This window comes from Convolutriloba macropyga, chromosome 1 (genome assembly GCF_964194025.1).
Source record: "Convolutriloba macropyga chromosome 1, txConMacr16.3, whole genome shotgun sequence".
Lineage (NCBI taxonomy): Eukaryota > Metazoa > Xenacoelomorpha > Acoela > Convolutidae > Convolutriloba > Convolutriloba macropyga.
Genome location: NC_134468.1, coordinates 48948471 through 48960981, shown reverse-complemented (window position 1 = coordinate 48960981; position 12511 = coordinate 48948471). Strand labels below are relative to the sequence as shown.

At 39.1% G+C, this 12511-nt stretch overlaps 3 protein-coding genes across 11 annotated transcripts in view; 2 read left to right on the top strand and 1 right to left on the bottom strand.

Annotated features, from left to right (window-relative positions):
* LOC142339873 (uncharacterized) overlaps positions 1 to 8830 on the top strand; it is a 345440-nt gene extending 336610 nt beyond the window's left edge. For all 9 annotated transcript variants that reach the window (XM_075390195.1, XM_075390220.1, XM_075390202.1 and 6 more), the window contains 3 exons: positions 4098 to 4159; positions 4502 to 4783; positions 8369 to 8830. In XM_075390195.1, coding sequence (XP_075246310.1) covers positions 4098 to 4159; positions 4502 to 4783; positions 8369 to 8473 — 449 coding nt within the window. In that variant the 3' untranslated portion in view covers positions 8474 to 8830. The remainder of the gene's footprint in view (positions 1 to 4097; positions 4160 to 4501; positions 4784 to 8368) is intronic.
* The window catches only part of LOC142339915 (uncharacterized), a 164542-nt gene that overhangs the window by 95877 nt on the left and 56154 nt on the right, over positions 1 to 12511 (top strand). The window lies entirely within an intron of this gene.
* On the bottom strand, positions 8770 to 11120 carry LOC142339926 (radial spoke head 1 homolog). The gene is made up of 2 exons (XM_075390290.1): positions 10983 to 11120; positions 8770 to 9691 (listed from the first exon to the last, which is right to left on the bottom strand). The coding sequence occupies exon 2, from the start codon at positions 9680 to 9682 to the stop codon at positions 8927 to 8929; it is 756 nt and encodes a 251-aa protein (XP_075246405.1). The 5' UTR covers positions 9683 to 9691; positions 10983 to 11120; the 3' UTR covers positions 8770 to 8926.

Here is a 12511-nt window from a genome sequence, read left to right as displayed (position 1 = left end):
TCCCTCTTGTTGCAGTAGATTCTTCGTCCAGTGCTGCTTCCTCAACATCTGAGGCATCTCGTCTCAGTGTCGTTTCTTGAGTGTTCGCGCTCTCTGCGTTATGCCACTCTTCCTTTATTGCAGTAGATGTTCCCTGCTCCTCTTTGTTGCCATCGTCTTGACGACCATTATCTAGGTGCCAGATCCCCAGTTGCTGTTACCTCTCATCTAGTAGGTCGGGCGTCTCTGTGTTGTCAGGGATTGAGCCCACTTCGGACTCCTTGATGATCACATCTCGAACTGCCACAACCTTGCGTGTGTTGGGAACGTACACCAGGTATCCGTTGTCTCCTTCAGTGTAACCCACAAAATTTCTTTCCAGTGCCTTGGATTCAAGTTTGCTGACATCTCTCTCCCGCTTTCTCATGAAGACTGTGCAACCAAAAATAGATAGTTTACTATTTGAAAGCTTAGGTTTTATACCTCGATTCAAATGACCCAATCGTCTGTGCCACTTCTTTGCACTGTCACGTTTCATGCTGTTGGAACTCATCTTTAATTCTAGCACGCTGCAGGGTAAGTAAAACAAGTTATTTTCTTGTGTTAGTTTTACCCGAGTTCCCTTCTGGTTTCATGCAGCTGTTTTTTTTTCTCAAAAGTGAAGCTATGTCCCCACTCCGTGCATCTTGAGACTGATAGGAGGTTTGAAGAATAGTCCGGCACAAACAAAACATTCCTGAGTTCGCATTGGAATTCCCCTTTGTTTGAGGGTATGCTGATTCTCACACAGCCTCTGCCCACAACTCTGGAAGCCTCTCCGTTGGGATTTCTGACCACTGATTAAATGGGCACAAAGTCCAGGAACGCGTCGATGTTTGTCACTATGTGATCTGTACAACCACTGTCCACTAGCATGCCTGCTGTCTTCCACTGGGTAAGAGCTGCCCAGCATTCCTCGTCTGGTGTAGCCATTGTTTGACCCATTGCCACTGACTCATGTTTGCCTCCATCTCTTTGTCTCTTGCATGCCCTGTCTAGGTGACCCTTCTCACCACACTTGCTGCATTGTGCTGTCTCCTTCCTCCTGCAGTCCTTGGCAAAGTGTCCAGGGATCCCACACACAAAACAGTTTCCTTTCTTGGGTCCCTTCTTGAAGTCACGCTTCCTTGCCAGTGCCACTGAACCACTTTGTCCCTTGTGCCTCTGTGCTGTGCTCTCACGGAAGTTCTGCAGCCTTTTCCTCAACTCCGTGAAGTTCGTTGCCGGGTTAAAACTTTCCTGTATAACAAAATTTCAGACCTCATTGGTAGACCATTGAGGACCAAGGCGTTGGCGTTGAAGAGGGTCTCTGAGACTGCTTCCACTTCTTCTTGTAGCCTTGTGAGCAACTCCTGTCCTCTGATGAAGAAGCTATCCAAAACCTCAGCATCCTCGAGCTGCAGTCGAGCAAGCTGTGCCACCAAAGTCACCACTGTCGGCGTCTCCACACTCTGAAATCTCTCCTGGCAAAGCTTCCAAGCCTTTGCTCCATCTCCGATGCCGTCATCTCCCACACAGTCATGTCTTATCAGCATGAGGGTTTTTGCACGTTAGAGTCAGTGCCAGATGGCACAACACATCCTTTTCTCCTTGATGTCTGCAACTTCCTTCTCATATGCATCCTTCAGCACCTTATGGTTCTTCTTTTCATCGTTGCTCGCCCCATTGGCTAGAGGTGCAGGCTCGTTGGAATGCTCCTCTGTCCCAAGTAGTGATTTATAGAGTCCCTGCGTCTGCATCATTGCCACAAATCTTGTGCTCCAGATTGGAAAGTCCTGTGCCTTTCCTGTGTAGGTAAACAGCTTCACTGTCTGTTGATCCATCGTAGTTTGAGCAGGCAAAACAGTTGTGAAAATTAAAGGTACTAAGCAGAAAAGGATTATGACTGTCAACAACAAATTAGTTTTGTTTTAGAAATTAGTTTTAAGACTTAGAAAATTGCTGGGCCCATAACCTGTTGGATTATGGACTTTCGCAAGCGGAATAAAAGCTTTTTTAACTAAGTAGAAAAATTAATTTCTCAAACTGAGAGAATAACAAGAAGAGATTTACAGGAGAGATCTGATTATTAGATCAAGATGGTGATTTGATTTTGGGGATGAAAAAGGACTCAAAAATCAGCTGTATATATACCCATTATCAGTGTGAAAAAGTCAAGATACAAAACTAATCTTAGCACCATGATTTATAGTGGGAGTCGCAAGGTTTACCCAATATGGTTTGCTTCTGCAAATCAGTCGCAAAGGGAACCATAAATGGAATGCATTTGCATTTTTCTAAGAATTCATTCACACTTCCGGAGATATCATAATCCTTTAATACATGCTGTGAAGATTTTACATCAATTAATCTAACTCTAATAATAGTTATCTAAAATCATCAGTTTGAACCGAGTATTGATTCACAGCACCATTTCTTTAAGATTCATTTATATCGGTATTGGTAACCTGAATCAGTTTACCTTCTGTCAGATTAATTTGGTAAGTTAAACTTTCTAATAATATTAAGTTTAAGTCTTTAACTCGATTCAAAATTCTAACAGACTTTAAATGTACTTTATTTTGTAATGCATAGTAAATAGGAACTGGGGGTAAACTTTAAGTTCGGACAAACAATTTTTCTTCCGATAACAGCACTACCGGCGTATTCAAAACACAAACCATTCCAATTACCTACCCCAACCATTCCCCTTCCAGAAAAAACTACCTATGCCACTGTCCCCTCAATCTACACCCAACCAACATACCCCCCAAACAAACCCATCCCAACTATCTGCAATCCCCACAAATTACCCCTCCCTTCCCCACCTACTCGCCCCCACTCAGACAACCCACTGAACTACATACCCCCGCTACCAAATTTTCAGTGAACCGACAACAAAACTTGCCAGAAAAACCATCAACAATAATCTGTCCCCACTCCTCTCAGTTTAAAAATCGTGCCTCTATTTCATTAAAGTTCTTATAATAATTTAAGGCATAAATTTATTCTTTTTGATATTTCGAAACAAGGAACGATTAGTTTGCGAATTATACTGCACAACTCTTCGAATCGGTTCTCTTCGGAATCTATTGGTTTTGATTTTTTTAGCTGAAACAGTTTCCTTTATGATTTGAAGTCTCAATTTTGTTTTTTGAACTTTGACATAACGTTGAGTTCTGTTTTAGCTGTAGAAAACAGCTACCCCCAGCTACCCACTCCCCAATCCTACTATCTACCATCACCTGCCTACGTGCCCAGCTTCCTATCCCCTATCCCCACCACCACCAGCAACCAACATAACCCCCTACTCCCATGCCGGCACCAAGGCCCGCTATCGAAACTCCTAATATGGTTGTTTTATTCAATAAATTTTGTTATTTTTATTTTTTCTTCAATATTTCCGATGTATGTAAGGCTAGTTTATAGAAAGTATTGCAGACTATTGGTGTCATTTCCTGTATTCAAATGTCAACGTTTTTTGTATCGTTGTCGGACTCTTTTCTGTGTTACATTTCTTCTAGAAAATTCTATTGCTTCAATGATTTGTCTCCCTTTTTTGCGTGGTTTCAATTTGAGATTTCAATGGTATCGCTGAGTGGTTAAGGAAGCCGTTTGCTATATGGAGATCAGGATTGCGAAACCTTCCATTATCGGAACATTTTGCAGCCGTAAAAATTTGCACACCCTATGAATTAAATTGCCCAACCGCCCGACGGCGTCGATATTTTTTTCAATTCATTTCTACATCAGAATGTCTGTGTTTTACGGCACTGAAATCTATTCGCGACTATTTGTGCAATTTTTCTCCCATGTTAGCAATTATATTAGTCCTGTTGGTCTTTTTCATGCGGTTTTTCGAACTACCGATTTTCGACCTTTTTTTTGTCGGAACGAGTTTCGTGACATTGTCTGCGGAAATGGCATAAACTGGTAAGTCCGAAGGCATTAAATTCCTGAGCCGTTCTCTATGAGCCTAAGGTGTCTCAATTGACCATAATTGCTAGGTAGCCATAAAGTTATGGTGTGAAGAGCATCTCTTTGTTTCGGATGGGATACGGAAAAAAGTGCTCTGCAATGAAATTTCAAAACTGTTTCAGTGCCCAAGTCAGTGAGTAGCAATGGTTCTAGATCTCCATCACCGTCTCCCAGAGCGAGTCAGGTGAGAAAAACACAGATTAGATCTTCAGATTTTTCAAAGGATCATCTTCTGTAACAAAATCTTGACGCATCACCTCCGCATATTTTCACATTATTCTTTATGCTGACAAAAAATAAACACCTTGATGTGAACAACTAATTTCCACTTGTCAAAAATGCGTCTTGCCTTTTCGGTCAGTCTCCGACTATTGTAGTTATGATCATGATTATAATAGTTTTCACAAGATATCATTTACACAAGATACTCAATTTTCTGATTCAGTTACTTAAGTTATCAAAATGGGAAAAAGGAAATTTTGTTTTGAAAAGTTTCTCTTTTAAAAACAGTGTTTGTTTGTTGAAGATCTCTAAACGTGGAGGTGGATTGAGGACTCAGTACTGCCTGGTCACACGAGATTTCCTGGGATCGAAGTCAGATGACTTGCCAATAAAGCGGGGAGAGGTGGTGACGATAGTGGCACAAGACAGCCACGACTGGATCCGAGGGGTGTGCAAGGGCCTGGAGGGATATTTCCCGGAGTCTTTCGTCATCATTCCAGGCCCAGATGACTACTTGATGAGGGTGACTCACTCCTATAGTGGAAATGCAGACAGTGTTGATGAACTGTCTCTCGTCAAAGAACAGGTGTGCAAATGATTTTTATTTTTCAAGGAATGGCGAATTGTATCAATGAACTCTCGTGCAACAAATATTATCAAGATAATTAATAAAAATATTCAAGTATTACTTCTATCTTCAGACTAAAACCGAAATCTCCCCATAGCGAACCAAGATGCTGAAAATGTATATATTACATCTATATTACATCAACTTTCTAGATTTTATGTAAATTTTATATTACAAATATATTATAAAAAGAAGACTCGAGCGTGTCAGTGTGTAGCACCGGTTTTTCCAACATATCTCTCACGCTTTTTAAAAAACCATTCAACCGCTCTCAAAGAATTCGTTTCTCGATATACATCTATCAAATTTTTATTGAATATATAAAATCAAGTCTATCAAATTATTATCATTGCGGAAGATTCAACCATGAAACTTTTTGTAATATGTGCCGCTTATTTTAATTGCTGATTATTTTTTCAAAGTCGAAACTGGTTAGTCTACAAAAATAGTTTACAAATTGCGAAATATTTGTGCAAATTTTTCTAAAGAATTATAAATTCCATTCAGTCCCTGAATTGAACAAAGACAAATTGATCACTCCAAGCCAAACAGACAAAAAATATTTACAAAAATCTAGAGCAAAAAGAGTTTAAACAATTTCAGAGTTAAGGTATTAAAAACAACTCTATCCTATTAAAAAAGAACGCAATGAAGATAAATCGGCGGCCAAAAGAAGTTTCGCGACACAGACAACTACATGCAAAACCATCACAAACTGACAAAATTACTTGAAAACATTATTCGACGCAAAAACCAGCTGCAAGCTCAAAGAAATGTTCTGTCCTCTCGTTCTAAAAAATATGAAACTAACAAACTTTCAGTTAGAATAAAAAATGTGCATATTCTAAAGTTTTAATAGTAAATTTTAAAATTTCTATGTGGAAAAACAACAATTTCTTGCACAGCACTCCAAAAAAAATTTTAGACTTGAGGAATCCAAGTAAATGAAAAAGAACAAGAAAAGTCAAGAGGCAGCAAATTTAGCAAGTCTTTGGAATTTCTTGAGTTAGTTTTTAGTTATGTAGCTCATAAAACTCATCTCGAACTTCTAAAAAAAATCTTCGGTCCTTATTTGTCAAAAACATTATGTTCAATGAAGTTAGCGAAAATTACTGTAATTTTCAGAACTAACGTCGGTGTGAAAAATAGCATTACGTCAAAAAAATTCAAATACAGTTTGAGCACAATGAAACTATGACCTATTTCAATTATAATCAGTTTCCATCAAAAGCCAATTCGACAAAAATATCAAAAATTTGACAGAAAAGGAGAAAAGCGCATAAAACTGGACAAAAAAGGAGAAAAAGGCTGGTCTCAAAAACTGATTTTGCCACCCTAAAAATTGGCTTTCCCAGCAACTTAACACTCGTAGCGCTTAAGTTACGAAGCCAACTTGTGATCTCCCCCGGAACTCAATGCAGAGAAAATTATCAGTTCATCCAGATTTGAAAGCTAAAAATGAACAATAAAATGTGTGGACGCGTCTTACAAAAAAGAGCACCATTAAAACCTAAAATCTTATTAATAAAAACGGGAGCCTCCAAAAATTTGCTCTTTTTGTTGATGGCGATAATAACTTTTAATACTGATATCACGGTGTTCAGTTAAATGTGTGATTTTGCAGAACAGGGTGCTAAAAAAAGAGATGTACTTTTCGACTCCCAAAAATGTAAATCAGGATTTTTTGATTTTGCGAATCTTTTGATTCTTAAATGCTTTACTTCGCCAATCAAAGGAACTTCTTCAGACTGGAAGACATCAGTTTAAAAGTCGTCTTGATAATACATTGAAAAAAAATTCTTCCTCATTCTTACACTCGGGACTGTTGTTTTAATGATTTTTTAAAACTGGTAAATTGAATAAATTTATTATTAATTATTTCATTTCCAAAATTAAAATTAAAAAATAAGAAAATCGGAGTTTAAGAATTTTTTTCACAAACTGTTCTTAGAAAGGTATGACTATTCTTTTCCTTGATGTACTGGTCATTTATGTTGTATTAGCTTTAAATAGACTGATCTTCTAGAAAATTTCGTATTTAAACTCAAAATCTCAGAATATAGATACAAGATAAACCAGCAAGCGTAACAGAAAAACTTTTTATCTTTATTGTTCGAGAAAGAGTTGTTTCCGTTTCAAAATTTGTCAAAAAAGTTTTGTTTTTTTTAAGTCTGAATTTCAATAAATTGTATGTATTGAATTAGGGTTTCTTCAATTATAGAATGAATCGTTATTTTGGCCCAATTTATCATTCCCCGATCAACGTTTTTACCGTTTTCAGTCACTACACCCTGCGAAAAATTCAGTGTTCCCTTTATCAGATTTTTGAAACATTCAAATTTTTTTATCGATCAAAACTAAGCCTTAGGAGCCACAAATTGATGTTTTTTCTCTACGATGCGAGTGAAATTTTGACAGAAGAAAAAGCTTGCCTCGCATAAAGATTCCCCATCGTTCTGTGTATCCATTGCAGTTACACCATTTATCTATTTTCTTTATTTTCCTTTCAAATTAGGCAAGCCAATGATATTTTGCTTTGAATTTTGCCCCCCCCCCCCCCCCCCCACCACCATTTATTTAACCCATCATTTCACTCGGATTTTAATCTAGTAAAAAAATCAATAGGTCATGCCTCGCGGGTCATGGCTATGTCTCAGCGGCCCATGGGACTTGATAAAAAACTGTCACAAACGAACATGGATTAATTTATCCGGTTAATTATGACAAAACATACCTTTAATTCCGACAGCTAATTGGCGGTATGAAATTATGCATGGGGTTAATTGGTAGAGGGGTTAAATGATATGCAGTTAAGATATGCGGGATTAAATGAATCGGGGTGAAAAGTAGTAAAACCGCTTCGAATTAATTATCCCTTATCATTGGGCGTATCAGCAAGAAAGAGCACATCACGATTAAAAAAAACATTCAAGGTCGTATTCAGCTCCAAAGGAATTCTGACGTAGACACTAAGCTCAGTAAATTTAATTTAACTTAGTTCAGGCAACTTGAAGTAAAGACAAAGTCTGCCTTAGCTTGACGTGAGTCTCACATTAACTCCTCTCATTGCATAGCTCTGGGGCCCTTAACTGCTTTAATTTATTGAAACAACGAGAGATCTGAGGGTGATGACTCATTATGCCAGAAACTTTCTTAGTGCATTGAAGCAACAGTTTTTCTTTGGCTTCAGAAGTTCAATAGAGCTGGTCCTTTCCGTCTATACTGTCCTGGACTTGATAAATTTAACTCGGCATAAGGAAATCAAACAAAACACCGTCTTGCGTTGACCCATTAACTTTCCATTGAAACAAATTAATGGACAGACAGTTGACGCATTAGTTACTATTAAACGCCAGTTGACGTAATCTTGTGTTGATGATCCCAGTAGCGCAATATGAACGCATACGAAAATTGTGCATATCTGTTAATTAATTTAAAATACCTTCTTTAAAAACAATACAATTTCGTACCATTTTAGGCAAGAGAACTTATAAAAATTTTGTTGTATCTCATCCAGATGATATGCATGTATTTATTGCACAGATTGTGGTGTATGAAGGGGAGGAGCAGCCTGGATGGTGCTACGTGAAGACAGAATTCAACGAGAGCGGTGTATTTCCTCTCTGCTATCTCACCAAATACAGATGAAACACACAACACAAAATCACGCAGCAGTTCACGCCCCTACTGCCCTCAATGAGCCCTTGGCCCAGTTGAACAAAAACAAATACAACTGACAACAAATAGCAGCAAGCTCTCACTACAGATAATCACTCAGCCATCAATTAGCTTCAATCTTATTCTGCTTCCTTTGTGCGCAAACAAAACATAACTTTATCCACCGCAAAAGTGGTAGGAACAAACAATTCAAAACTCAATTGACCATTTTGACGTAATTGAAACTATTTGAAACAACCACAATCCTCGACTTAGATATCAAAACGTGTAGCTGTACATATATTCGAACTTTAATTGCCATTATTCAATTTAAATGATCCCTATTTGCGTATTTTACAGATAGAAGTTTGCATTCTCTTCAACTAAAAGAGATGAGGGTAGCTAGATATTCTGATATATGAACATTAAATGAGTTCACGCAAATTAAGCCTCTTGAGATTCTGCCACTCCGCTTTGTAATGTGTTGTCAGTTCCTGTCACTTGGTTTTCGAGGTCATTGAACTCATCACCGTTTGGGTCACTTAGCTGAATTGGCTGAACTCGACCAGCCTTCCATTTTGGAACCAAAATTGGAGGAGCGTCCTCTTCCGCGTCATCCGGTCTCGGCTGTTCGATGGTCATGTACTCGCCTAGTTGTTCACACCCAATATCAAAAATATATTTTCCCTTTCCTTTAGGAACATCGAAAGAAAATTGGCCAACAAATTTGTGATTACTGTGGATAAGCTCTCCAGCACCCTCGCGTCGCCCATTGACCCAGGTTCCAACATACTTGGTTCCAGTCTCGGCATAAGTATAAACACCTTGACCTTGTCTGTTGTTTGTAGTCCACTCCCCACTATACACATCTCCGTTCACATAAGTGTAGGTTCCATTCCCATGCCTCATGTCGTCGACCCATTGGCCTTCGTACTTGGATCCATCAGGGTAGTACATGATACCTTCGCCGTGTTTCTTGCCCTTGATGTACTGTCCAATATACCGTGCACCATTCTTAAATTTGTAAGTACCTTGACCATTTCGCTTTCCATTTTCGTAATAACCCTCGTATTTATCTCCATTGGGCAGTGTGGCTTTTCCGTATCCGTGTCTCTCCTCTTTCTCGTTCCTCTCGCCCTCGTAGACACCCAAGTTAGGACCCTGCTCCTCATCGAAATCTTCAGAACCGACGTCAGACATAATTAATCTCTGAAAAGACACGACTGCAATTAATAAGATGGCTCGTCCAATTAAAAATTAATTCTGATTCCTAAAACAAACGTTTTCGAACTTTACCTTCATTAAATTCTCGGATCTATTCTGTTTTGACCCGCTCTCACCTTGGTGGGCTTATATCTTTTACGCCCCGCAGGACCACGTGCTGTTGTAAAAACACTGGTGGGAAACAGAATAGATCCCAATCAATTGTTCATCAGATTTGTTCAACATGCGAGAGTCGAGTCTAGATGAACAACTGATTGGGATCTATTCTGTTTCCTTTCCCCCAGTCTTTATAAACCCCCCACCCCCCCCCCGTTGTTACAAATTTTGGATCTTTTCCGTTTGCCCCCACACACAGCTTAGTGGGCGCATATTATTTGCACCCCCCAGCACGTGCCATATTTTTACATAATGATTTACTATGTAATGGCAAGTTCTCTGTAACTGGGGGGCACATAACGGTGGCCGCCGTATTGGCCGACAGGGCGTTTAGCCGACAACCAAAAAATGAGAAATTTAACCGAAAATTTACATAAGATGAGCAATAACACTTATTCTGAAGCTGTGATTAGCCAATTGAAAACAATGTTTCGTAGCGGACAAATATAACGCAGTTTTTCGTTATCTAGTGTAACAAAGGTCTATCATCTAGTGTAACAAAGGTCTATCAACTAGTGTAACCAAGGTATTTCACCGCATGTGGCTATGCCTCGCAGGGCATGGCCATGCCTCAGCGGCCCGTGGGACTTGATATGAATCTATCACAACCGAACTACTGATTTATGGATCAATGAGACTTTTATGACCAATTATGATAAAACTGTCGGCTAATTTTCCCATTTTTTCCTTGTCGGCTAAACACCCTGTCGGCCAATTTTCTTAGCACCGCACATAACGTACTGGGGGGGGGGGGATGGCACAAACGGAACAGATCCCAAACTATATGTTGTTATATAGCACGTTACTATTTAAAAAAAATAGCACGTGCGCATGCGGGGCGTAAAAGATATAAGCCCATTAAGGTGAGGGGGCAAAACAGAATAGATCCGATAACTTAATCAAGGTAAAATTCGAAAACGTTTGTTTTAAAAATAAGACTTAATTTTTAATTGACAAAGCAGTTTCGTCTACAACAGAAAATAGGATCTCCACTCCAATTCTGGTATTTACAGCAGTGCTGTAATGTTTTTTGTGAAGGAAGATTTCCAAAAATTTCCGCACCCGAAAAAAAAGAAAGTCTAGGAAAATCCAAACTACGCGAAAAGGAAGTAATGCATACCTAATGATAATAGTGGATTATAAAAGAAGAACGTCAGATAACACTGAAAATTTTACAAATGGAAAAATGGATTATGATCAATGCAAGCAATTAAACATGGTGATTAATTTCAATTTTTTAAATCTGTGCATGACAAAAATCAGCTTTCCATCTCTTTCGAATTGCACTTCTTCATCCAAATTCGAGAATAACTTCGACTATTAAAGAACGAATTTTGAAAAGGGATGCTTTTTGATAATAACATCTTTTTTATTCTGCTCCATTTCACAAAGTACTTTTCCTGATCTCTGGGATCGAAGACGCTGTCAGTAACGTGTCCTTCTCAAGTTTAGAATTTTTTCAAATAATTTAAGTGTCAAATAATGTGGGGTGTGGCCACTTGACCAAGAAATTATAGTAAAAAGATGGAACTTTGGATTTGGTATATGCAAAATTAAGATTCATTGCTGCTTTTGGATGTAATTAAAAAGCTGTCCGTAGTTTGTAAGATTAAACATAGTGTAAACGGGCAGGCATTGCAGTGCATGTCCATGCCTAAGCGGAATGCTGGCCGATACGAATCAAGGGTCGTTCCCATTATAGCCCCCTTGAATAAGTAGATATGGTTTAAAGGTCCTTCCTATTTCGTCTCTTTGCTCCTTTTAAACGCAACTCCCCATTTCTTTGACATCTTAGGCTAGCCTTCCTTCACTTAAGTTGCTGGCTACAACCAAAGCCAACCCCTGGCGTACCGTTGGTTTTCATCCGACGGTAGTTGTTTGTGGTATATGTTAGTTTATGCAACACATTGGTGGTAGTAGTAGAAGATTCTGGGTATCCCTCATACCAACTGGTGGTCTGCACGCTCGTTTGTTAGTCCGTAAACCATCTATTTCCAAATGTGGAAAAGAGTTGAATTATAATTGTAATGGCTAACAAAGTTCAAAATAACATGAAAGAAACAAGAGCAAACTGAATGGCAATGAATGAGAGACGGTTGAGGCGAAGGGCGAAAAGGAATGGACAGAATTTAAATGTGCGCACAGCAGTACCAGCTATGAAAAGAAGTTATCTATCATATGGTTTTGCGACATGCAGCTTGGTTACAGTCTTTGGAGCTCAACATGAGGTCATTTAGAGGTCTTCATATAATACGCCAAACGCATTGATATTGAGGGATACAAAATATTACCAGTAAAGCTTTGATTAATTTGCTGAAAAGAAATTTATGATATTTAATGCTATTTTTCGCTTGATCGAATTGTTGTGTGACCCAATTGACTTTTCGTCGACAAAAACGGGATAAACAGGTAGCTCCCAGCGGGCATTAAGTTTTCATAGGGCCTTTCAGCCCACTGGGCTCCAAGTATGCGATTAGCAAACTGGATATATACTTATAACCCCCCCCCCCCCCCCCCCCCACCAATCGCCACCCCTGCTCAACGTTTAGGCCCTAAGGGCCTCGTGCAGCCGAAGACTCCCCATCCCCACCGTTGCCTCCCCCCACCAACTTGCCCCCCATCACTTGGACTGCGAAAGGGGGAACCACC

What these genes read in the sequence shown, in the direction of transcription:
- LOC142339926 (XM_075390290.1), bottom strand. Translation starts at nt 9,682, where the DNA reads ATGTCTGACGTCGGTTCTGAAGATTTCGATGAGGAGCAGGGTCCTAAC.